This window comes from Crocodylus siamensis, chromosome 2 (assembly GCF_052110815.1).
Source record: "Crocodylus siamensis isolate JL-2025a chromosome 2, ASM5211081v1, whole genome shotgun sequence".
Classification (NCBI taxonomy): Eukaryota; Metazoa; Chordata; order Crocodylia; family Crocodylidae; genus Crocodylus; species Crocodylus siamensis.
This window is the reverse complement of record NC_143396.1, coordinates 277,020,194-277,046,933: the sequence shown is the minus strand read 5'-3', so window position 1 is coordinate 277,046,933 and position 26,740 is coordinate 277,020,194. Positions and strand designations below refer to the sequence as shown.

Sequence of the window (26,740 nt, the reverse complement as noted above, 5' to 3'; positions counted from 1 at the left end):
CTCCAAGTAAGAGTCTGCACCTCTAAAAACACATCAGTTCAAATTACTTTCCTATAATACGATTAGTAAAGCAATGTTAGGAAAAATACCTACTTCCTTAAGTTGAAGGATTGTGTGTTCAATATCGCATATACCAGGTGGAGAGAGAGCTGTTGCCAACAAAGCTCTTGGTTCCCCCATGTCAAGCAATTTAACCTTCAAGATGGTACTTCCCAATGGACAACGCTAAAAGGAAAAATAATTGGGAAGTGTTAACTTCCATTATTTGTGGAAAGATGTGGAAATTCTCCATATGAAACTGCTTATTCATAAAAAGTCTGCAGTTTAGCTAGACAATAAAAAAGAAAAATCTATAGAATCCCTGAATTCTCCCACAATTAAAAATAAATTCTAATATTACCAACCTACTAAATTCATCTGAAACAAGTCGTATTTTTATTGATGTGTTGTCTTCACAAAAAGAAAATTGCTAAAACTGTATTTTTCCAGTAGAAATATTTATCATTTTACCTGCTTCTTTCTATACTTCTAATATAAATAAAAATGGTTTACATCTGAACATATGAGTAACTTTTATAACAACTTATTTTTAGAAATAGATCACTTATTACTTACATTACAAAACAGTGAAAAAAACATTAGAAAAATTATATCAGAGAACAATTCTTACCAACATCTCAGGTACTGCATTCTCCAGAATATAGTTTATCCAGAAGTGCTTGCTTACAAGCCTGTAGCAATACCCCCTGGAAACACGTCCAGCCCGCCCTTTAAATTAAACAGCAAAATTAAAGCATCCTTTAGCAATGATTGTAAACTGACCACATCTTAGACTGTCTTGTGTTTTGAAGAAGAGAGATTCACACTCGTCTTAAAGCATTCCACAAGATCATATGGCAAAGCCCAGTAGAATAAACAAGAAAGCTCAAGCTGAAAAAGCTATCTAAAATGGTGTTTAAATTCTCTGTTCTATGCAACAGACTGTGGACCAAATCCTATAAATGGGATCAAAACATCAGAATTTGGAAGATGGAAAGAACGGGTTGGGGGGAGGAGGGCCTAGTGTCCTAGAGGATGGAACAACACCTGGGACTCTTGAGACTATGATTTGATTTTCTGCTCTAGCTGACCCTTGGCAAATTACATAGTTTCTCTCTTCTTCAGCTTTCATCTGTCAAATGAGATAAGAGCACTTCCCTGCCATCCAGGACAATTGCAAAGATAAATCTATTGGGTTCTCGTATACTATGATCTATACCAGAGAAGGAATTATTGAAAAACCCTCCTAACTAGTAAGAAGCAAATTTCATTCTTTCTTTCTTTCTGAACGAATGAATGAATGAATGTGAAAGATTTCCCCCAAACACCACTATTCCCAAATAGCAAAAATGGTTTTGGTCAAAATTTAATCAGATCAATAGCATTTGGGCAGAACCTGGGCAAGGAACTCTTTATGTACAGGAGAGCATAAAATCTAAGCTAAACATGACTGCTCACTGATTCATTCCCCATACACGTTTCCTATAAGAAATCTGCAAGATACAGAAGAGTATAAGAAGGACTGAAACAAATTCCTAACCTCTTCTGGTCTGCATATCCCAACCACATGGTATGCTCAGAAGTTTATAATTCAAATCTGAGATGAGGAAACTTGCCTCAGTTTTTAATCTTTTCTCTGATCAGCACACACCTCCTAGTTTGATTTTCTAAATATTGAAACAAAACTCAGATATAAGCCTAAACTACCTGACCTCAAAAAAAATACTTATTTCTCTGAATTCACCATTCAGACCTTGTCCACATCATCATATTTTTGGAGGACTCTTCCATAATCATACTATAGCTCCATTTGGGAGACTCTTGGTTGAGGCAGACTACTCTAAGCATTTTAAGCACCATTATGTTTTGTACCTTCTTAAAAGCAACACTGAAAAATTTTCTTAAAATAATCAGAGTGGCTACATTCTTTGATTTTTAATAGCAATGAATTATATCATTCTAAATGTTCTATTATAGATGTAACTGAAAGGACAAATATGTCAAAAGTTATGCCATGCTACTGAGGGATTTGGTTGGCTGGAAAATACAGCACTGTTTTTGCACTTGGTATGCCTCCTGTTTCTATAAAGACAGCATGTTTCTAGTATATAATACTCCTGTGTACAAGAATAGAGCTGGCTGGAAAGCAGAACAGGGTAATATTCACATAATTAAGTCACACAAGCTTAAAGCCCTGTACTCTCTCTCAGAAGGATATTTTGAATATTATCAATGTTGTAACTTTGTTTTCAGGACCAGTTCAATATCCCAGGATTGGAGAAGCAATATGAAATAAAATTCACTGGATGGATTTCTTCACTTGAACAATATTTAATCTTCTGTTTCCTTTTATCACACTTTTGGCTACGGTAAAGCAAATGAAACTTAGTTAAAAAGACAAGTCAGTTTTTAAAAATGTATCTAGAGAAGTATATTAGTCAATGGAATAAAAAAACACTAAAAATACTATGCTTAAAAGTAGAACACTAACAAGTACATTCTAAATTTCAGTTTGTATTGAATATTTATCTCTCAAATTGCCATAAAAAGAATGACTGTCATATTAACTCATATAACAAATATAACTCCTTTAAAAAGGTTATATAGAGAAGATGAATCAAAGAAACAAAAGAACTAAAAGCCAAGAAAAAGGATACCAAGAGAAGTCATCCTACTTCATAATACAGTTCACGATTTCTATAAAATCGTATAAAAAGTCTGCCCATACCTGTCAACTTATTTGTATAATTTTTGTTTAGAAAGCAGATCCTGTCTATCATCACTAACATTTCTTTAACTGTATGCTATTCTTCCATCTATAGACCATATTCTGATTTCTGGGGTGCACCAATACAGATTTTGAGGACTGATACCAAGAGCTAACTTTTAAGGAGGCATATCAGTCAATACCGATCTGATTTCCGATATAGCTGTGTGCAGCTGGTAAGTCTGTTGTGGTGGATGGGAGTGGAGAGGGAAAGAATGTGAATGGTGCAGATCAATGCCCCCCACATTGAGGGCGGGAATGGGACAGGGACTGGGGCAGGCACTGCCCAGCTGGAAGGGCGGGGGCAGGGCGCAAGACTGAACCATGGTTCTTCTGGGGGGTGCAGGGCGGGGGGTGCAGCTCCTGTTGCTGCGTGCACCCCTGGAAGGTGGGGGGGGGAGGGGAGGGAGGGCATGTGTTCTGGATCTGACCCGGGGGGCAGGGGCTGCTCTGGGTTCTTCCTGGCACGTGGGGGCTGCCCTCAGAGTTGTGGGGCCGCACTCGGGCCTGCGCTCCCACCACACGGGGACTGCACTTTGGACAGGCAGCGGCAGCGCTGGGAGGAGCTACGGTAAAATTTGAGATAGCTGCACCCCTCCAACCCTCCTCCCAACACCGCCGCCTGCCCTGAGTACAGCCCCCACGCGCCAGGAAGAGCCTGGTACAATGTATCGGTGCATGTCTACTGATTTCCAATATACAAGAACAAACGTTGCAGCTGCTTTTAGAATTCTGTACAACCAGCTTCTTGGAATAAACAAGATTCTATTTAGAAATCTATTAAGATCAAAATAATATGTTTTCCTTTTAGCACACTGTCAAAGTTAGGTTCATTACTGACTTCCTTCTAGAATCAAATATTAAGACAAACCCTAGCATATGAATCAAAATAGCACTGGTTTCTGGATATCAATGTTTTTTACTACTAGTAGCTCCAAACTTACTCTTATAAGCATTACATTACACGTTCTGTCAAACGGAGAGCTGGCACAAGTCAGGAATAAAATATTAGATAAAAGTCCAATGCTTGATGGGTACCATATTTACTCAATTCCAAGACAAGGTTTTTTCCCCTATTTAACGTGGGAGAAAAGGCCCCTTGTCTTGGATTGAGTACAAGGCAGTAGAGGGGAGGGGAGTCAGCTGTTTGAGCTTCAGCCCCAGCCCCAACCTTTGGTTCAGCCCCCACGCCAGCTGGGCAGCACTTGCCCCATCCCTACTCCCTCCCTTGCCACCAGGGCCTCAATCTGAAATTGAATCTCAGTGAGGAAATCCTCATGAAGCCATCTTAATATCATATCAAAAAGTACTGTGAAATGTGGGGGGGTTTTTCAGATCTAAAAATAACACTGCCAATGATTTGAGTTCAGTTAAATCCATCAATAACCTTGAATTATTAATGCCTTGAAATGTCTTAACAAATCTCACTGGATTAAATTAAATAGGAGCCAAAATTAGCGGCTGATCTGGTAGTCAGGAGCAGATGTCTGTCATACCTATGACAATTGAAATAACAGTGATTTGGGGGCATAACTCACATGACTGGAGCACTGTCATGGATGGGTATAAACTAAGGCTGTGTGAAGCTACAGTAGCTGATTCAATTTGGAAGAGATTTGGTCAAGAGACTCACTAAGAGGTTAGAATTGAAATCAGAAGCCTCTGAATCGATATGGAGAGATTCGGGGCTGATCCAGAGATTCAGCCATAGGCTATACAGGTTTACCTGACATAAAGCGAACCCACTTTATAATGTAACAAATAGGGATAGGTTCCCCAAACCAGTGAGGAAAGGAGGGAGTGAAGCTAGGACTAGGGAAGGGGCAGGGGGAGGGGTGCTGTTTCCAGGGCTCCAGGGCTGCACAATGCTCTGTTCCCAGGGCTGCACAATGCTCCGCCTGTCCCCCCATGCCTAGACTCCATCTGTTCACACTCACCCCAGCTCCTGGGCTACGCCACGCTGTGGTGCAGGCAACTGGTGTTGGCTGCTTCCATGGCTCCTGTGGCAGGTGCTGGCAGAAGTGGCAGCAAGTGGAGCCCTGGGAAGCACAGGACACAGCGCAGCTTGTCTGCGCTCACCCTAGCCCCGGGAGCCACCAGCTCCAATGAGAACTGTCAGTGGGTGCGGAGGAGGGAGGGGCAGGGCGTGGAGGCTGGGGGGAAACCCAGGGACATGAGAGAGGGGCGCGAATCAGCCAACCAGCCTGCTGGGGCACATGGCCCAGAGGAAGGCTGGCGTGACACAAACGCAAGAGCCAAGTCCTTCTGATTGAGGCCACCCGCCCTGCCGCGTGGCGGTGCCCTCTCTCAATCACCCTTCTTCATGCATAGGAAATCTCTGCTCTGAGACTCCTCAGACCAGCAGAGACTTGCTGTGCCTGAAGAGGGGCAATTGAGCCCAAAAGCTTGCTAAGAACTTTTTTCCGACTACTCACTTGGTCTAATAAAAGATCTCTCATGTGCTCAAAGAACCTTGCTTGATTTTAGCAAGACTTTTGATACCATCTTCCACAGCATTCTTGAAAGCAAGCTAAGGAAGTATGGGTTAGATAAGTGGACTGTAAGGTAAACAGAAAGCTGGCTGGATTGTTTGGCTCAACAGATACTAATTAATGGCTTAATGTCTAGTTGGCAGCAGCTATCAAGTGGAGTGTCCCAGGGATCAGTTTTGTTCAATATCTTCATTAACTATATGGACAAACTATGAGGTTAAACTACGGGGTGGGGGGCACAGTGAGAGAGACCTAATTGTAGGTGTATACTACAGACCACCAAACCAGGGGGAGAAGCTTGATTTGGAGTTCTCTTGAGAACTGACAGAGGCAGCACATGCACGGGACATGGTCATCATGGGTGACTTGATTACTCAGACACCTCTTGGGAGGAACACTCAGCTAAGTCGGACTGGTCATGTTGCTTCTTGACTTGTATCGAAGAGCTCTACCTGACACAGAAGTACACAGGCCAACCAGAGGTAACGCTCTTCTAGACTTGGTCCTGGACAAAGGAGAGTGACTTGAATATAGAGGATAACCTAGGAGACAGCGACCACAAAACCATCACGTTCACTGTCTGTCATAAGGCAAGCAAATCAGCTAGCAGGGTTGAAGTTTTGGACTTCAAAAAAGTGAATTTCAACAGGCTCAGGGCAATAGTAGGGAAAGCACTGCAGGACCAGGGACCGAAGGTGAAAGAAGTGCATGAAGAATGTTCATTCCTCTAGGACACAATCCTTGAAGCACAAAAGAAGTCCATTCCCATGCAGAGGAAAGGTAGTAGAAGGGCTGGTAAGCTCTCTTGGGTTAACAGGAATATCACGGTCCTCTTGAAAAAGAAGAAAGAGGCATACAAACAACAGAAGCTTGGGACAGTCCCCAAGGAGGACTATACAACAATGGCCCATACCTGTAGGGAACAAATAGAAAGGCTAACACGGCAAGTGAATTTAAACTAGCAACAGGAATCAAGGACACTAAGAAGTGCTTCTTTAGGTATGTAGGGAACAGGACGAAAACAAATGAAAGTGTGGGGCCATTGCTTAACAACTCATGACAGCTGGTTACCGACACTCAGGAGAAAACTAACTCCTGAATGACTACTTTACTTCAGTATTTCACTGGACTAAGGAGAAAATCATACTAGATAAGGTTCAAAATGGGCATGGTGGGAATGATCGCCTTCATATTGTTAACATTGAGCTGGTGCATGATCAGTTAAAAAAGAGAGACATTTATAAGTCAGCAAGACTGAATGAACCTCACGGAAAAATTGGGGAATTGCAGCCTAGACAATTTCACGGTCCGATTGCTGGGGAACTGGCTCCGTGAATGGACCCAGAGAGCGATAGTCGATAGAACTAAATCAACTTGGTGTACTGTAACCAGTGACGTCCCCCAGGGCTCCATTCTCAGACCTGTACCCTTCAACGCATTTATAAATTATTTGGACTTGGGTGTTACTAGCAGACTGGCTAAGTTTGCTCATGACACCAAACTATGGAGAAGTACAGCCACCCCAGAGGATAGGCTGGCAATCCAGGCTGACCTCAACAGGGTTACAAGGTGGGGTGGATCAAAACCTGATGGCATTCAACACTGAGAAATGCAAGGCGCTCTGTCTTGGGAGAAAGAACCCACACCACACCTATAGGCTCAGCAGTGCTACCCTAGGTAGCGCTGCGTCCGAAAAGTCTTGGTGGTCATGACTGACCACAAGATGAACATGAGCCACCACTGTGATGCCACAGCTGGCAAAGCAAACAAAACTCTGACCTGCATCTTCCAATGCATCTCAAAGAAGACCCAGGAAACCATCCTCCCACTTAACTTTGCCTTGGTGAGACCACAGCTAGAATAGTGTGTCCAGTTCTGGGCTCCACAATTCAGAAAGGATGTGGAGAAGCTCAAGAGAGTCCAGACGAAAGCGATGTGAATGATTAGAGAACAAGAAGACAAGCCTTATGAAGAGAGGCCAAGAGACATGGCACTTTAGCCTGGAGATGCCTAAGCTCAGGGATGACTTGGTGGCAACCAATAAGTATACAAGCGGTGTGCACCAGGAACTGGTAAAAGTTTTGTTCATCAAAGCACCCCATGGGAAGGCTAGATCCAATGGTTACAAACTCTTGGAAGACTGTTTTAGGCTGGACATAAGGAAAAATTTCTTTACTGTCTGAGTCCCCAGGTCCTGAAATAAACTCCCCCCAGAAGTGGTACAGGCACCTACTCTCAATTTCTTTAAGAAACACTTGGATGCCTATCTTGCTGGGATTATTTGACCCCTGCCAATTGCCTGTCCTTTGGGCAGAGGGCTGGATCCACTGGGCACCTCAGAGACGGCCACCCAGACGGAGCCCCTGGCTCTGGGCTCCACGCAGACGGAGCCCCTGGCTCTTGGCTGCGGGGGCTGCCTGTCCCTTTTTCAGGCTCTCGGGCCCAGGAGCATGGCCACCTCCCCTTGCGGGGTCTGCTCCCTACTGGGGTCTCTGGCGCGTCAGCTGGAGGAGCTCCAGGCCACAGTCCAGAGACTGTGTGCCATCAGGGACTGCGAGAAGGAGATAGACTCCTAGTGCCAGGCCCTTCTCCCCCGGGAGCCACAGGGGAGAGCACCATCTCCCTCCACGACTAAGGAGGACTCTGGGACCTCCCGTTCTGCCCAGTCAGGGGCATGCACCAAGGTGGTCAAGGGCCCCAAGGCCCGCCGCACCAAGGCCCCTGCCCCGCCAGAGCTTAGCAACAGGTTCGCACCTCTTGCAGCCCCAGCAGAGCCCACGCAGTTGCCAGCTCCCGCAGGCAACCCAGGCTCGACTGCAGCTACTGGCCCCGCTCTCCCCAAGACAAAGCGTAAGGTGTTTGTTGTGGGAGACTCCGGCCTACGGGGCACTGAGGGGGCAATCTGCCGCCCCGACCCCTTAGCCCGGGAAGTCTGCTGCTTCCCGGGGGCCCGCATCCGAGACATTGCGGAGAGGATCCCGCAGCTCCTCCGGCCCACAGACCACTACCCCATGCTCCTTATTCACGTGGGCACCAATGACACGGCTCGGAGCACCCCCGGTCAGGTCATGAGGCGCTACAGGGAGTTGGAAGCAGGGCTTAGGGGTCTGGGAGCTCAGGTGGTGTTTTCGTCCATCCTCCCAGTCTCGGGCTATGGGCTGAGGAGGGAGAGGAGGATCCATGCAGTGAACCAAAGACTGCGGAGCTGGTGTCATTGGGAAGGCTTTGGCTTCCATGACCACAGCCCGCTCTTTGGAGAGAGAGGCAGCGAGCTGCTGGGAAGAGATGGCCTCCACCTCTCTCCCCTGGGGAGGAGGCTCTTCTCAGCCAGGCTGGCTGACCTGCTCCACCGGGCTTTAAACTAAGCCCGCTGGGGGACGGGGGGACTTCTGCCACTGCTGGCCCACTGAGCGACCGTTGCAAAGCCAGCAGACCAAGGCACTTAAGGGAGCCCACCCCTGCCCCAGCCCTGGCACAATCTGTGAGCAAAGCAAGAACCCCTAAGGGCACACTTGCCTTCCTGTACACTAATGCCAGGAGCCTGGGCAACAAGCAGGAGGAGCTTGTCCTCCTGCTCAGTGCAAAGAATTATGATGTCACTGGGATAACGGAGACCTGGTGGGACTCCACCCATGACTGGACCACAGGTATAGAGGGCTATACCCTGTACAGGAGGGATCGTGTTGACAAAAGGGGCGGGGGTGTAGCTCTCTATGTGAAGGAAAGCTCCATGTCCCATGGAGAAAAGAAGACTTGAGGCGGCAACTGACAGCAGCCTTTAACCACCTGAAGGGGGGTTCCAAAGAGAATGCAGCTAGACTGTTCGCAGTGGCATGAGATGACAGAACAAGGAGCAATGATCTCAAATTGCAGCAAGGGACATGTAAGTTAGATATTTAGAAAAAAAAAACCCCTCTCTCTAGGAAGCACTGGAACAGGTTACCCAGTGAGGTGGTGGAATCTCCATCCTTGGAGGCTTTTAAAGCCCAGCTTGACATAGCCGTAGCTGAAATTATCTAGTTGGAGATAGTCCTGTTTGCAACAGCGGGTTGGGACTAGATGCCCTTCTGAGGTCTCTTCCAACCCTAATTTTCGATGATTCTATGATCTACATTGTTGTGGCTCTTTCCCTGACTTAACCATAAAGGAAATAAGGTCCTCCTTCATGGACCAAGGTAAATCCTCTTCATTATACGTATGTATATGTAGCAGCATACGCTACCAGAGGCATAACAGTTAAATGACTGAAGATGTTGATAAAACACTAGTAGCCCATCTGATGTTAGTGCTTTTCCCTTCTTCACTTCATTTATAGCATTTAATAAGACCAAATATTATTTGAATGATGCTGACTAGCACCACAACTGAAAGGGACCTAGAGGTAATAATAAACCATAGTACGAACATAAGCTGTCACGGCAATGCTGTAGCCAGCAGAGTAAACAATACTCTGGCATGCATTAACTGATGCATCTCAAGCAAAACCAAGGGAGTGATTCTTCCGCTTTACTCAGCATTGGTGAGACTGCAGCTGGAGTACTGCATCTAGCTCTGGGTGTCACACTTCAACAAGGACATAGGAAAGCTTGAAAGTGTCCAGAGAAGAGCCACTAGTATGAGCAAGCCATATGAGGAAAGGCGGAAGGACCTGGGACTCTTCAGTCTGGAAAAACAAAGGCTGAGAGAAGACTTCATAGCAGCCTACCACTGTGTGATGACTGGGGCCTTATGTGTTGCACAGCCTGTCAGGTGCATAGCCCTGCCCCTCAACTTGCCTGCCACAAGTTTGATGTTAAATTATGAAGAGAGGGGGTTCAGTGGAGATCTTCCTGAGAGGGCCTCCCAACAAACGACAGTACTCACGACTTTATTTTGACGCGATGTTCCACGGGGCTCCGCCTCCCCTACACCCTGTCCGCTCACTAATCGGATGGATATTCGTAGAGAGGGGATTTCAGCCCTGCAGGATTGCCCGCAGCTTGCCTCAGGTGAGGTCCCATGCTGAAGTGGACACAAATGACTCTTCTCCTTCTGACCTCGAAGCATGGCCCGCCTTCTCTAGACTCCTTAATTTCCCTTTTCCATTTTTTCCCCCTCTCTCTTTTTTTTTTAATTTTTAGAATAAATACTCCCTAAGAAGGAGAGGGCTGTGGAGCTGCCTTCTTGGTCCCAGCCTCTTCCAGGGGCCTCAAATGCTTCCTCTGCCCTGCTCCCTACAGGGAGCTTCAAGGCTTCCCTCAGGTTGTCTTCAGCAAGGAGCTGGAGAGCTTCCCCTGCTCTGCCTCCTGCAGGGGGCTCAGAAGTTTCCCCTGGGTAGCCTGCAGGAGCTGCGGAGGCTGTGCCGCTCCTCTTCCATGCTAGAGCCTCAGTGCATCTAACGTGCTGCCCACCAGCACTCTCTCTCTCCGGCTCCCCGCTCCCCCCCTGGTTCCGGTGGGACTTTTCAACTGTCCTGTGGTGGCTGTACTGCAATTGGTCCACGTGTTCCCCATGAGGGAAACAGCTGATTAAACAGCCGGCATAACACTGGCTCACATGGTTGCGGCCATGGTCCTGGCTCCTGCTCTGGCTGCCCGGCAGGGGGTAAGTCACCCCTGCCGGGGTTCTGCTTCCAGGGTTTGGGGCTCACAGGCATTACCCTCTCCCCTTCGGGAGCCTGTGGTGGCACCTCGCCGCCATACGCTTTTTCAGGGAAATACATCAAGTGCTCAGCGAACAACTGTTCCCCAGGGCACTCTTGGGGAAAACCAGGAGTAATGGCCACAAACTCCTGGAAGACCATTTCAGGCTTAACACTAGGTAAAACTTCTTCATAGCCAGGGTGTCCAGACTGTGCAATAAACTCCCTCCAGAGGTGGTGCAATCACATACCCTGGAAATCTTCAAGAGGAGACTGGACGATCAATTCACTGAGGCCACCTACCCTCAGCTGTCTTTCCTGCCTAATGCAGGGGGGCTGGATCTGATAATCTTGCAAGGTCCATTCCAGTCCCTTATAATCTATGAATCTATACATAATTTGCAGAATTTTAAGATAATATACATGATTATCATAGAATTAATACTTTAAGTAACAAGAAATATCTCCTGAGAAAATGTGAACAATTTACCATACAAGTGGTTGGCATCTTTTTAGGCTGTGGGAGCAATTTTGCCCCAGGCTGTGGGAGGGTTGTGCCCCAGTTTGGGGCAGAGCCAATAAGCAGGTGCTAAGAGCAACCCACTGTTGACTCTCATCCCTGCAGCAGCATAGGGAGAACGTCTGCAGTCAAAGCCCCATGCCCATGGGCCACAGCTTGCTGAACCCTGAACTACAGGATAAAAGAAGGTGGAGATTTATCATGGATCTGCTATTCTGTTTTGACTGATCATATACATATTTTTATCCTAGGGTAAGTGTAAGTTAAACCACATAACTCGCTCTCTTTTCCTTGAAGTCTCAAAAGCAACATGGAAATTCCTATGGAAACAACTATTGTTACCTTACCTTTTCTCTGATTACAATTAGTCTGAGAAGCCCAGCAAAGTCTCAGGCTCTGATATTTAGTGTCTTCATCACAAACCAGTGTTCTGGTCAAACAGAAGTCAATAACTGCAAATTTTAAAACATACAATACATTAATTAATTAAAGTACTGCAGAGGGGAGTGATTTGTACAATGCAGACACTGGTTGGGGTTTTGTGAAGCCACAAAGGAAAATCTCAAACAAAAAACGAATGCCTTCGAAGAAGGTGGGGTAACTACATATGTAAAACTGCACTTGATACCTGAAGTACATTACTCCAAACTAAGATTTAGATGCTTATATAAAATTTAATAGAAACTTAACGTATACTGAAGGATAAACATACAAAAGGCAATCACTTCTGTATTTGGATGTTCTTCCTGACTGAGTTCTTTCATATGAAAATTTGCTTCTCAAAAATATATGGGGAACTGGGTTGACCCGATAATAATTTTAGGTTTGTGCTTTTGCCTTTTGTTTGGTATCCGTAATCAAACACTGGCAACCCCTCCACCCCCACCCCCTGTTCTGCAATCATGGTCTCTCATAAATACTCTGCTCCAAGTTACTAAGTTTTAAAGACAAACTGATTGAGCTGGGTGCTTAATGTGTCAATAGTACCAGCCACTTTTTTTACAGCATTTTTTGCCAGAGTATATCAATATTTTATCCTATTAATATTCAGAAGTTGAAAGGAACACCCATACTTCAAGGTAGAGGGCTAGGAATCTTATCGACAAAATAGCTGCTGCACATAGCAAACTGGATGATGAAGACCTTTTTAGTTAATAATGGGGGGAGAAACGTATACAGGTACAAAGCAAGAAAATGCACATATTCCTATTTATTATGTAGAAGACTCACCGTATTTAATATCAGGCACTGTTAAAGAACTCTCAGCTATGTTTGTAGACAGAATAATCTAGTTAAAGTGCAAAAAGGGGGGAAAAGTAAGCATGCAAAGCAGAATCTACTCATAATTATGCATATATTTAAATGCAAGAAGTTCAGCTCCCCTTGGGCAAATTCTGAAGAGTCATATTTTATGTCCAGACATCAAATGGCGTTACAGGATTTAATATTTTGTTTTCTAGTGGTAGAGTGCTATAATAATGAAAACATCTAGAAAAGAACCTAATAGTTTCTTGGTACATATATTTACTGCTATAGCACTATAATACTCTTACCAAATCTGGAAAATAAACACACAAGATTCTAAACTGAGCAAATACAGAACACCATCCAGCAGAGCATGCACCACGCTGGTAAACTCCTCTTCCCATGTAGAATATTACTGTCATCCATGTGCAGGACACAGCTCACTGTTGTCTTTGAAAGATCAGAACAATACACTTTTAGGTATGCACGTTTCTTCACTTTCTATATACTGTACAGCATCTGTCCGGCTGTGGCCAGCAAACTATGGCCACAGCTGTAAATTGAGAGATGATTTCTTACCCTAGTAGGAAGGTCATCAGTTGACATCTAAACAAAACTGGAATATGGTACATGTTTTTTCACCAAAATTATCTTCTGTTTTTATTTTTTAAAAATACCTATTTAATATTGGTGTACCTTTCTGTAGCCAGGAACAGGAGTCAAAAACACATTATTCTGTTCTTCTAAAGTCACACTTGAATGGAGTGGATATACTTGCAGCCTACACAAAATGTAATTGGTGAAATATCTGTATAGTGCCCCACAGCAATTCTAAAATATTTAAAGGCATAATCACCTGACACACATATTTTGGGACAGGAACTGACATAGCTGAAGGATTAATGTTGTACTTAACAAATTTAATATAATCACAATAGAAATAAGCATATAGAAATACTTGAGTGGTTATTTTATTACTGGTTATTTCAACTCACCTTTTGTGAACCATGTTTGAGAGAAGCTCATGCATATAATTTATCTCAGCCAAACCTAGAGGAAAAATAACCAACTAAGTGAAAAAAAATGCTCACAGAACCAAACAAATTAATGATTTTTATTCTAAAAGCAATTCTCATTTCTGTTCGAGTTCCCAATTCTATTTATTTTCACTGTTTCATACACAGTTACGGTGTGGAGTTAAATAGCAAAGCACTGCACAGTGCTCTAGCGAGGAGAGGAAGAGAATTTATCCTACAATTGCTGCACTGGATTACCATGGGCTGTACTGAGTCCAGACATAGGAACAGGGAGACCTATTTCACATCTCCCCTTGTTTTTAATGATTCTCTTCCTGGATCCAAGCCATGGAGAGTAGGAGAATGCTGAACAATTTGAATGCAGAGGGGACGAGAAGCAGATCTGCAAAGGAAGAGGGGGAAGGGAGAAAGAAAAAAGTTTGGACTACGAAGGGGGAAGAAGGTAGGCACATGATTGGTAAGAAATGAGACTAACGGTAGACTGGATGAAGAGTAGGGGCTATGTAACAAGGCATGGTGGGAGAATTGAGACTGGCTGGGCAAAAGGTACCGAGTACTAAGGAACAGCAGAGATGCACAGGACCCTGAAACTGAAGAAACAGCCCACGGTGAGAGTTTAGGATCAGGAGTCTACAGGAACAGCAAATGTGGGCAGGGGACAAACAAACCAATATCTGGGAGACAAATCTGGTGGCAGGAAAGAGAAACTACTGTGAAGAGCAAAATGACACAATATAGGCTATCTTTCAGAATAAGACTGGGATAAAGAGTCACTGTAATGGAAGATACAGGCCCGATTCAAGCACTGATTGGAGAGGAGAGGACATGACACAAACTTGAAAGGAGCAACCATATCTTGCTTCTGTCCCTGGAATCTAATATTAAGATTTCCAATTCCTTCACTGCCAGAAAACATCAATGGCAAGGGAGATTATGGCCCTGAGTGCTGGTTCCACCACTGGATGGATGGTAACCTACTAATCCTTTAGTTAGTTCATGAGCACAAGTGATATAAATCTGTGTGGCAGATTTAAATGCTCAGCCTTACTGAACAGAGTGCTGAGATTAGGGATTGATGATACAGGTGTCAATGTGTCACATGGTGGAATATGCCATTTCAGGTGCCTAAAAAACAAATAAGCAAACAACGAGGCACAGGTGGTCATTAATTTATGTTCCTCATTTTCTCAGAGGCATAGTGATCTCACTGAGCATCCAGGGCAGGAGTATTCCAACCCCTGTACAAGTGAGCGAGTGGAAAGGAAGGCTTACCTTCCCAGGCTACTGCTGCCACTGCTATAGCAGCATCAGCTCTGCTCTGGCAGCAGCAACCCTGTGACCAGGCTCCCTGGGTGCCAAGCCTAGTGCACTGTTTGCTGCTCTCTCCCATCCCCTCCCCTTCAATACATATCACGTTATCATAAGCAGGGCTGTGAATACTCTGGCTAAGGCTCCCAGATTGGAGGAAGAGCAGGAAAAAGGAAGGGGGAGCAGCATTCCACTTAACCCCTGCCCCCTGGATATGCTGCTTGGTGAAGTGCTGCCCTGCCCTGCCTAGAACCGATGGCCCGGCAAGGGCAGTACAGGGCTGCCTATCGTGTGGCAAAGACTCCCAGAGGCAATTCTGGCATCATAGCCAGCACCCAGGGCTCGTATCCTGCTTGCCCCACCTTCTTTATGTAACTAAAGTGTCTGATTTGAGGCTTAGGTCTGACTTACAGCTAAGACCCAGCACTAACAGCTCTAGCTGGAGTCAATGAGAGCCACGCTTTAAAAATCTGAAGTATTGTTTTCAACTCATCTTATGTTCTCTTCATTTTTTTTTTATTTTTTTTTTAATAGGAGCTGTAGCAAATGCTTCTTGAAAATAAGTCATTTTCACCTATCTGCAGACCTGTTTGCAACAAATGTGTATACATCCACAAACTTTAAAATTGGTATATGCTGAAAACTGCTCTTGATGTTTTCCAAAAAAGGGTGTGCTGCCAAGTTTAAACAGAGGTAACTGAGGAAATAAATTTTAGTGAAAAATTATGGATGCGGTCCTCCAATCAATTTGTTTGACACCCTTGCTTTTGATGGCTGACAGGAAGCCCTATCCCTGTGGAGAGAAAGACTGAAGAATCTTGACTGACCTGATCCAGCTGAACAGTGATCGTAATACTGTCTCCCCAAACTTTACGCTTCCTGGCTGCTAGGCTGTTGATTTGCAGAAGATGAAAAGCTAGTGGCCTTGCTGGCAATGTGAAAAATCTCTTTAAGCAGCATCTTTCTGTTATACATAATGATGTATTTGCATTGTATTTGTGTTCCTCTTCCATATAATACATTGCGAACTGGTCTGATTGCTACAGGTCCAGGATATTATTTTTAAGAACAGACTCTTGACAATTCAGCTGGCTCCGTTTCCTTGATTAAAACAATTGTCTATGGGTCACAGTATACCCTGTATTGACCACTTTTCTGCCACTTATTTTGTGTTTTGTAGAACAGACCAACCTTAGCCAGGATAAAAATGCCTTCAGGTGAAACAGCATCATATAAATGCAAGCTGACATGTGGTCTATCACTCAGAGGTGTGTGCACAATTTGATAATGGCCCGAAGTGATTGCAGTGATCAGAAATGGTCTTCAGGGAGATATGTCTTTGCTGATGGGGAGTCAGAGCTTCTATAAATGCTATCATCTGTGATAGAATAAGGAATGATTTTATGTAGTTTACTAAGGGGTATAACTGGTTAAAGAGCTGAACAGCACAGTTCGGAGCTGCAGAGATCACCTACTGGGCTGCTGACCTTTTATTAACAGTCATTACCTTGGGTCAATGCAAATGTCTTGTCCACTCATATGTGTTCCCAACACATTAAATAAACATTATTTAAAAATTCTCAGCATGGTGGAGAAACTGAATGGTGGTACTTAGCATTGGCAGACATAGGCTTCCCTATGAATAGTAAATTCATAGGGATGCTCAGATCTGGACCATGCTGCCCCCCCCCCCAGCCATGTATGCCAGTATTGGGCTCTGCAACCCAGGACCACAACCCACCCATACTGAGACTGGGGCCCTGCATGCCAGGGTTAGGGCCCTGGGCCCCAAGACCCTGTACAGCACCCCTGTGCTGAGATTAGAGCCCCCAGACTCCACACCACTTCCAATTGTCCCCTCCTAACACTAAGATTAAGGCCCCAGACCCTGTGCTCCCTCTGTCCAGCCCCACATGTTGGGATCAAGGCTCCAGGAACCCACATCACTGCCACCCAGCCCCACAAGGGGAGTCAGCCTCTGAAGCGTGTGCCACCTTCCACTGGCACCTGGGCTCCAGGGCCCCATGCCACCCTGCATGCCAGATCTATAGTGTAGGGCCATGGACCCATAGGGAGCCCTGGATTACAATGTACAAGTATGCACCCCATAAACTGACAGCCATAAAGCGTGATGGAAACAATATTATCATCCTGGATTGTATTATGACATAATACATTTTCAGTGTTCTCAGATACAAAGCAGGACAGAAATCCAGGCTCTTAAGGATAAGGAAATACTTGGAGTAGAAGTCCCCCCTCCTCTGTGCTCTTTGGGAAAAGCAGAGACATAACATCTTATTTAGATTAGCATCTATGAGAAAGGTCCAAACAAGAGGAAGTAAAAAGGGAGCTAGAGAGTAATAACTGAAACTGGACAGCATAGCCATGTCCCATGACACACCTGTCTGTCAAGAAAAAAAGTGGCATCAAAAAAGGAAGAGGTTTGTTGTTGACAGGTTTGGCTGTGGTTCTCAGCAGTTATATCAAATTTGCTATCTAAAAGCAGGTAAGACTGACATCAGAAGAAAAATAAGGAAGGCACATTTGAAACACCTCCTACTAGCCAGATGTCAAAGGGTCTAAGTTTTGCAAGCAGGAAGATGTTCTCTGCCTAAATTACCTCTGATTTTTAAAAGAACATGTAGTTTGCAGCTGGTGTACAAATGCCTTGTGGATACTGTAGAATCCTGGAAGGAGTACAACACTTCACCAATGTACATGCTTAGCAGTTTCACTCTCTCCAATAATAAAAAATCAACTATCTGTTGTATCTCTTTGGAGATGCATGTGGGTTGTAGCCATGATGTTCTATGCCTGGTCAAAGTGGTGGTCAGAGATTTTGTTGTATTACTGCATCTAATGCACCCACAGTCACCTTGAAGGAACACTAGCCTTTGCAGGCAGCAGGGGACAGAGGTGGCAGCAGCTGTAGCTTCAACTCCAAGCCAGTGTTGGGACTGGAGCCAGCTGTCCCTGCCCCTATCTTATACTCAAATCCAAGCCAAAAGGCTCCCTGCTCCCATGATGAATGAGGGGGAACTCTGTCCTGGATTTTAGTGAATACAGTACCTGGCAAGGAGAGCATGGCATTTTGTATTGCAAGAACTAGGTCTTCCTCTCAGAAAAAATCCAGTATTTTGGGATTGGATCCACAGGTGGTTGAAAGGGGGTGCTAACAGGTCTCAGGCCCCCAAATGGAGAACAGCAGCAGGCATAGCCTTACAGCAGCCTGGCTACAGGCTGCTGCAGCAAGGTGGGGGAGGGGCAGGCACACTCAGATACCCTGTGCACTCGCAGCTGGCCCAGCCACAAGTAGGTAGGTAAGTTTCTTTTAATTTTCTTTCTCGATCACCCTGGAGGGGGCGGGAGGGGGGGAGCAGCAGATTGAGACCCACCCCAAGTGCAAGAGAATGCAGTAGCGGCAGGGCAAATCATTCATGCTTGCTCCCTGCTCCACTTTGGAGATTGTCCCATGACCAAGCCAGGGCCCTGTTCACCATGAATGTAGCCCCAGCCAGGCTGGGTCATAGGACAAATCTGAGCCCAGCAGTTCAAGGGTGTGGGCAGGCAGCTCCCACCACTCCGCACTGTGGGGAGCCAAGCAGGGGAGGGGGGAATTCCACCCCACTCTCAGCTCCGCACTCCTGGATGAGCCTCCAGGCTCCGACTGCCCCATGACCTGGCCTGGCCAGGGCCCCATTCATGGTGAACTGGGCCCTGGGACAACCAGAACCCAGTGGTTCCTGCAATGCTGGACAGTCAAGGTGGGGTGGGGAACATGTGGTCCCCTGATCTTTGCACTGGGCAAGGACAGGCTGCAGCTGTGAGCTGCACTCTGCTCTTTGCCTTACTGCAGCTCCTTTGAAAGTGGTTCAGCGCAGTGCCACGTGCCTCGCTACCCAGCCTGCTCAGCAGCGGGACACACATGGCGCCTGATGCTTTTGAAGCAGCAGGAGCAGGGAGGCACAGAGGCAAGGAGCCCTCTGGCCAAGCAGTACAGCTGGCTCTGCTTTGGCCCCTGGCTCTGGGCTCCCCCAGGCAGCGTGCGGCCAGGGCCAGAGCAGGGAGGCAGCTGGGGCAAGTGCAGCTGGGGCTGGCCCAGCATGGTGCCAGGCAACACCACTCCTCCCCTGTGGCCGTTTCCGCCTGCCCCCCTGCAGACTTTTCCATGGGGCGGGGGGGGGGGGGCATGTGTGCATACGCATGCTTAGCCACCAAAAAATGTTTTTCTTCCTTCACCTATAATTATATCCTTCTCTGAGGGTACTCTTCACCATTTTGAATTTTCATGCACCACAGGCAGATTTTGTAGTGGTTAGTATGTGAAGAATCATTCATATCTTTTCTATAGCATTTATTAGTGCTTCTCTGACTTTCTGGCTCTGGGGACAGAGGCAGGTGTCTTGGTGATAATACCTTTACTGGACCCTAGATGTCATCACTGATGCTGGGATGGGCTGGGATGCTGGAAGCAACCACTACTGAAGATATCACAGGAGACATCACTACAGAGGATATAGATTATTCCATTATATACTGGCTGGTATGGTAAGGAAATCTCTTAATGGTCCCAATATCTGCAACAGAACCATGGGCCAGGAGTTGGCACAGCTTCTGGGCAAAGTGCCAAAAACACCCGGAACCTCAACTTGTAAGATGTTGGCATGTCAAAGGCAGATGGCGATGGAACTGCAAGGGGCCTGATCCTTGTTGTGACAGTACAGCCCCAGCCCCTTCTCCGTCATCCACCCTGAAGGTACACATGCACCTGGTACCAGGAATGAGTTGGGCCAGGGTTCCACTGATGCCAGCACAGCTGCTTGCAGGATAGTAAGGAGACTATTAGATTGTGATAACATAAAAGAACAACACTGCCGAAGTCTAAATTATATAAAAGCTATCTGATGGATGCCTTTATCTGGTATTAGAACTCATCTGGACCTCTCAAACAAAACCAGATCCATGCATTTTGTAAGGTCTTAGGGAAGTTGAATTTTTCCACCTTAATTCTGCAAAAAAATAATATATTAACTGATGTGTGATTCTTTATGGATTATCTGCCAAGCATTCACAATAGGCCACTGCACAAACTGAATTCCTGCTTTAAGAGTCTTGGTAAAATTTGTAAAACACAACACGAGGCAGACATGTGAAGAAGCTGTGGCTCCCTAAAGACAGAGAAACTTTATGCAGACTCCAAAGTACATTGTGTGTCAAAATTTAAATCAGCTGTAAGACCACTCTTGCTATATTGTAACTTCATTTGAAAATAAGATTAGAGAACAGGGTATTTGAAAGTGCTATATATGTTGTAAGTTACTGCCATACTCATACTACTTTGGGATACAACTATCATATTTAAAAGGAACAAAAACAACACCAGAAATAAACCTGATTTTAAAAGCATACTGACCACCAAAATTCTTAAATAAGTGCTCACCTGGTAGAAACACTAACACGCTGCCACAATCTGACGTGGGGGTCACATTTTTATACTCTCTAACATAAAAAAAAATTATTAAATTTTATGCAATACCTTAAGCTTTTTACCTTTCCAAAAAAACAGAACTGTACTTCTCCTATAAGATCAATTATTTAAACTCACTCCAGGGATATAATGCAACAAAAAAATAACCTAAAGCCACATGGTTTTATGACACATACATAAAAACTACAAGTAAATCTGCTCCTTGGCATTTAGAACAATGTCACACAGAAGCAGTTCTATTTTACTTTAAGATGCATCAAAACATTATGAAAGGGCTTTCATAAAATATTTTTCTCTACAGCATCATTACCTCAGAACTAATTCAGTATTAATTTAGTTAAAATTTGTGACGTGTCACTACCCTTCCATTAAAAAGTGATGTCAGACATCTCTAACAAACGCTTTTGATTTGTGATCTAAAAATCTCATGATGAACTGCAACTGAATAAGTCTGATTTATTACAGCAGAAACAGTCTCTTTACTTAAGTACTAACAAACTAGCCCGTGACATTAATTGTCTCCGAGAGATCTGCATAAGTCTGTGTAACAGAATTGAGGCTAGTCAGTTTAGCATAATAAAAAATGCCATATACTTGGTAGCAGCCACTTCAGATTTTTATAACATTTTTAATTAAACCAGGAAAATCACAACTCTTATACAATATAACAAAAACTTGGCATCATTATCATCAAAAAGAGTTATTTTCCCTGAAAGGCACTAACATATTTTACTGTAAGCAATGCACCTTTTTGCAACTGTATTCTTAAAAATATGTATTAATCTAGCATGGGAACATTTTATATGATCCTTTGGACCACCTAATTTGAAAACACTAAAAAAGTACTTGTAGAAGTACATAACTCCTCAGAAAGACTGTAGTTTTCTTCAGTCAGAAGTTCTTCAGACACACACGATTAATGATAAATGCACTTAAGTTATAATGTTTTATAATTCAACTAGGTACTACTGTGGGTTAGGACTTAATGAAACTATCCCAAAATTTCAAAAGCTTACTTAATTATTAGGGGTGTGCGAAACAATTCATTGATTTGGATCACGGTCCCAATTCAGTTCGGTTGAATCCAAACATGAATATTTTATGCTGATTCGGAGAATCAGCAATTCAGCCATAGACACAGCTTTAAATGTTTTTTCTATATACCGTGATGTACTAGGCACGGCTCGTGAATGTTGGGACGGTGAGGCGGATAGAGTGTCCCCTGGTCCACTTTTGGGTCTGCCACTGAGCACACGGGAGACATACCCCCTGCCAACTCAACGATCGGCCACAAGGGGACCCCGGGTGCTCCCCCAGACACAGGAGGCACCAGTTGCCGAGCTGGGGAAGGGGGGAGGGTGTCCCTGGCAGACCTGGAAGTGGACAAGAAGTGCTTCTGATCCACTTCCAGATCCGCTGCCAAGCGCGCTGGGGACCCCTCTGTGCTTCTGTAGGACACTCCAGCTGCCCCAGCATCTCAGCATTCATGCCTGGTACCTTGAGGTATGCTAAAAAAACATTTAAAGCTGTGTCTGTGTCCAAATCAGTGACTCTTTCCACATCTCTCCAAATTGACTCGGAGGGTTCTTATTCGATTCAGAGACATTAAAGGGTCTCCTGGTTCGATTCAGATTCAGAGGTTCGGCCACTGAATCAGACCGAATCGAATCAGTGACCAAAGCTTCTCACAGCCCTACCAATTATGTACTTTAAGAAAAAACTACTCGCTTAGAAAATGTAAGATATATATTTATAAATCACTACCAGAAATCAGACTACCAGCAAGTATAGAAAAAAAAGTAGCTTTAGGATGCTGTTCAGAATTAGACCAAGTTCTTGTACCTTCAAATTCTTCTATTGTACTTTTGAAGATGCTGAGACCAATTTGCAAAATGCTGCAGAGTAAGCAATATTTCCTTAATCTATCCTGCATTCTGAACCATGATGTACATTAAGAAAGTCAGTCTAAGAATATAAACAACACATATGCTTTCCTCATCTTTTCTATATGCTTTTGTTCTCTTTTTTAAAAGAGACTCTGAATTTTACTTCTTTTTATAAAGGACATTCAGTTCCAGCCTGCAGCAAAGCGTAAAAAGTTCCCATTTGACATGGCTTTAATGGTTATGTTTCAGGGCACAAAAGCATATTTTAAAATAAAAGAAATTAGACAAGAGCTAAGAGGAAATTTAATGTGATTAACCTAAGCAGAAGTCATATGTAAAAGAAAGCAAAGTAGTGCAAAAAACTGAAGGCATCACTCAGCAGTATTAAGTATAGTACAAAGAATCCTATTCATTAATTAGTTTTATTTCATTAGCATTATAAATTCTTCATCCACAGGCATGTAGTATCTTACCTACTGTCTTTCATTTCCAATTCACTAAACATCTGAATAAGACAGATTGCAACTTCGTACATTTCCTTTGCTATCATAGGTTGTTCAAAGCTCTGAAGGGGAAGCTGGAAGAAAAAATGTTAACATTAAACACTTAATACTAACAGTTTCCAGACAACATATTGAAAGTAAACTGGCAGTCATTTACTTAGGCCATCTGTACATGAAACAAGGGGCATGTGTGCACTACACTTTAAAGCAGGTTAAATGCTTTTGCATTGCTTTAAGGGCGTTGGTGCTTCCATGTGTTGGCAGCATATTGCACAGTAATTCCAGGCACTGTAGCAAATTCAGTGGCATAATGCACCTCAAATGACTTGGAGCACAGCAAATTAAAACTCCTCCAAGGAGTTCTAATTTGCTGCCCTACAGCCATGGAGCGAAGCACCGGGCTCCATGCACCTCAGGGGCTCTGCAGAAAGCCCGTGCAGGCAGCCTGGCAGCAGCCTGGGAAGGCAGGCTCTGTCTAAAAAAAAGCAAGCATTAATCTTTTTTTCCCCCCCGCCTTCCTGGAGCCTCCCTGCCTGCCTGAACTGTCCAGGGGCTTAGTGCTTCCCTCCGCAGCTGCAGTGCCCCGCAGGATTGCCCAAGCTGGGTACCGCCGGCGGGGGGGCGACACTGCTACCGTGAAAGGAAGACCAGTCCCACCCCACAGCCCAGGGAGTGCTCCGCCCACCAGCAGCTCGCCCTCCCCTCCCCACCACCAGAGAGGTAGGTAAATGGGTATGTGCACAACACGGGAGTTTAAAGGGTCCTAAATTGAAGCGAAGTTTTTAAAAACCCACCGCTTCAGTTTAGGGCCCCCATTTCATCTACACACGCACCTAGACCAGAACTAGTCCCAGTGCTCAGTGTGATTTTTTGCAGACTTTTTAAATTTTTCTAAGATCAATGGGTTACACAAGTCATGGGTTACACAACCGGGCCAGGGTATACAGCAAGGAGAGGAAAAGCCCCAGGGAGTTCAGGGCATGGTGTAGCCCAGCAGCTGCAGGCAGCTGGTGCTGGCTGCTCCTGAGGCTGCTGCAGTTGGGGCTGAGGTGAGTGCAGCCATGGCCCTTTCCCTCCCCTCACAAACTTACCTGCTTGGGTGGGGGGAGCATCTACACTGATCACATAAGAGTGAACTTAATTCACACATAATGAAGTATGAGTCTAAATATGTTCATCACATGAGAGCAAATTTATAAGCAAAGAACCCACATAAAATCAAAAGGAAATCTGTATAGTTTTAGGTACCATAAACAATAGCCAGGCAATCTCTGGTACAGTCTCCACCATTCCTTCTCATTGAAACAGGATGCTTAGTCTTCACTTGACTTTTGTTCCTCACACAATCTTCATATTATACTCAAAACCTTTTGGTGGCCACATCCAATTGCATAAATATGTAGCAAAACCCCCAGTCTTTTTTCCTTTTAAAACACATTCCCTCCCCTTCCCCAACCATTTCTGACTTTTTCTTTCCCTCTCTATTCCCTATACACAAGTATAAGTGAGTTAAGACATAGGATAAGCTTCAGCATTTTATTTTGGTAGCAAGCTGTATTTGTTTTGTTTTTTTCTTCTTTATATTCTATAATTATTATGTTTATATTGACTTTTACTGTTCTATATTACGGTTTTACTGGTACTATATGATTTAGGCCTACATATGTAAGTTAGCGTAAGTCATGTCAAGTTTCCATTTTGTTTGTCAAGTCTCCATCCTGTCCCCAGGCCCGGTTGTGTAACCCATGACTCGCACCTACCCCACCTATGTAACTTGATTCCTGAATGAATGGGGATGAATGGCGGTGCTTGAGAGACAACGGCAGTAGGTCTAAAAATTGCTCCCTCTGAATGACCGAACCATCAACACCAATATCTGGACCAATGACCCAGCCCTTGGAACCACCCTCAGCATTCAAGAAACAAAAGATGAGGCAATCCACCATTGTGCCAGAGCTGCACATGCTCATTAAGAACAACTGGAGCCCTCTGGAACAGGATTGACCTTGCCTGGACAGGCCCTCCCCATAGGAGATCAGAGGTAGTCTGCCCCATAAAAGGGGTAGCGAAGACTGACTCCTTGGGGACGCCCTCTTCATCTGGACCAGCCCCATCCCACACCACCTATCCACCCAGAGGCCCTGCCTCCTCTGGACAACACCTACTGGACAAGGACCCCTTCCTAGCCTGCACAGGTAGCTATCACCCCCCATCCCCTCTTCAACCAAGGACTTGGACTCTGCTTCTCTTCCTTACTTGGACTCCAGCCCTTCCACTGAGTCTCTTTCTTCTGTTGCCATTGTGAGTGCTTGCTTGCTTGTGTGCATATGCGCGTGCACCAATAACTTCATGGGGCTCTGTAGTGTGTTGTCTGTTTAATAAAACTAACCCAAGTTGCGTTTTGCTTTACTATGGTTTGGCCCTGCTCCAATCTCTGCTCCTCGCCCCTCTAACTTCCGTCTCATTTCTCCCTCTCCTGTTTCTGGCTCACTGCCACCTCCAACACCCGTCCTGAGCTCCTCTCTGCCTCCAAACGCCCTGTTCTTTTGCCACTGTCTTATCCCCACTGCCTTTTTCTTTTCCCCTAAGCAACTAGGTTTCTGCTTCAGTTTCCTTCCTGGCTGTCTCCTCCTTGCCACCACTTATCTGTCCCTTCCCCCCGCCCCCCAAAAATCTCAGCTGTCTGCCTCAGTTTCCAGCTCCAGTCTACCTTAAGTAAACCCAAGCCTCAATTCCTTAGCCAGCTTCTCTGTAGTCTACCGTTTCTAATCCCAGTTCTGGCAACCTTCACTCCCTACACTTTAACTCCCTCTCTCACCTGAACCTTCCCCCAAGTATCCCAGGTACCCGAAGCACACACATACACACAGTACCATCCAAATTAGGAACTTACCTGTATGTATACGTAGGTAGGTTGTATGTGTGTGAACTGGTGAGTGTGTATCTATGGCATTGTGTGCATGATATACAAATCAGTGATCTGTGTCTAAGTTTGGGGCGTATAGTGTATGTGTTTGTATTGGTGATAGGTATGCATGTGCCCAGGCTGGTTTGGATGTGTATGTGCCTGAGCTGGGGGGGGGGTGTGGGTGTGTGGGTGTGTGTGTGTGTACGCGCGCACACCTAATTGATTTGTGTGTTTGTATATGTGCAATTGTGTCACACCCTCCTGTCTAACAGCGCAATATTGAGATACTGAGAGATGGCCTTACCCCACAGGGCAACAAACAGATCTTGCACAGTATTCACAGTAGAAATCTCATTCCAAGGCATCTCTCATTACCCCAAGTACAAAACAGACTGTGACTGTTCCTTCATGCTTCATTAGATACTTCCCTGAAACCTAACAATTTTAAAGTCAATTAACACTTCACTGAAAAGGGGGAGAGGAAAACGGTGGTGGACAAAAAACAAAAATTTAGTAGGCCTGAATGCTCATCCTCTGCCTTTATTCCAGTTCCCCCTTTTATGATGAACGCTGCTTACCCAGGAACTCAAACATGCTCCGAGGAACACTAGATTTTCTCTCCAGCCACCAGACTCATCTAATTTGTATATGTGCTCAGAAAATAATCTAACTACTTCATTTCCTTCAACAGTTTTTTTTTGTTTTTTTGTTTTTTATACTCCCAAGCAGCACTTTCTTACTGTAAAACAGGTCTGATCCATGCTAGGAGACCAAAACTGCTGTGCCTCCAGCTTCATTCTTAGTGGTACTACAGTACAAATGCTATTGGATGCAAGGAACAGGTATTTTAAGCACCCCGCCCTGGATTACCCAACATCAATTACATGGCTTTGTGCACTTCTGTCTCATAATCATACCTAGAGTTGC

At 44.9% G+C, this 26,740-nt stretch overlaps 1 protein-coding gene across 1 annotated transcript in view; it reads right to left on the bottom strand.

The window, feature by feature from the left end:
* Nucleotides 1-26,740, bottom strand: part of TDRD9 (tudor domain containing 9) — a 141,588-nt gene that overhangs the window by 58,968 nt on the left and 55,880 nt on the right. The window contains exons 8-15 of the mRNA XM_090034129.1: nt 22,876-22,979; nt 20,469-20,527; nt 13,679-13,733; nt 13,380-13,464; nt 12,669-12,726; nt 11,786-11,890; nt 671-768; nt 94-225 (exon numbers count right to left, since the gene is read on the bottom strand). Of these exons, the coding sequence (XP_089890255.1) occupies nt 94-225; nt 671-768; nt 11,786-11,890; nt 12,669-12,726; nt 13,380-13,464; nt 13,679-13,733; nt 20,469-20,527; nt 22,876-22,979 (696 nt within the window). The remainder of the gene's footprint in view (nt 1-93; nt 226-670; nt 769-11,785; nt 11,891-12,668; nt 12,727-13,379; nt 13,465-13,678; nt 13,734-20,468; nt 20,528-22,875; nt 22,980-26,740) is intronic.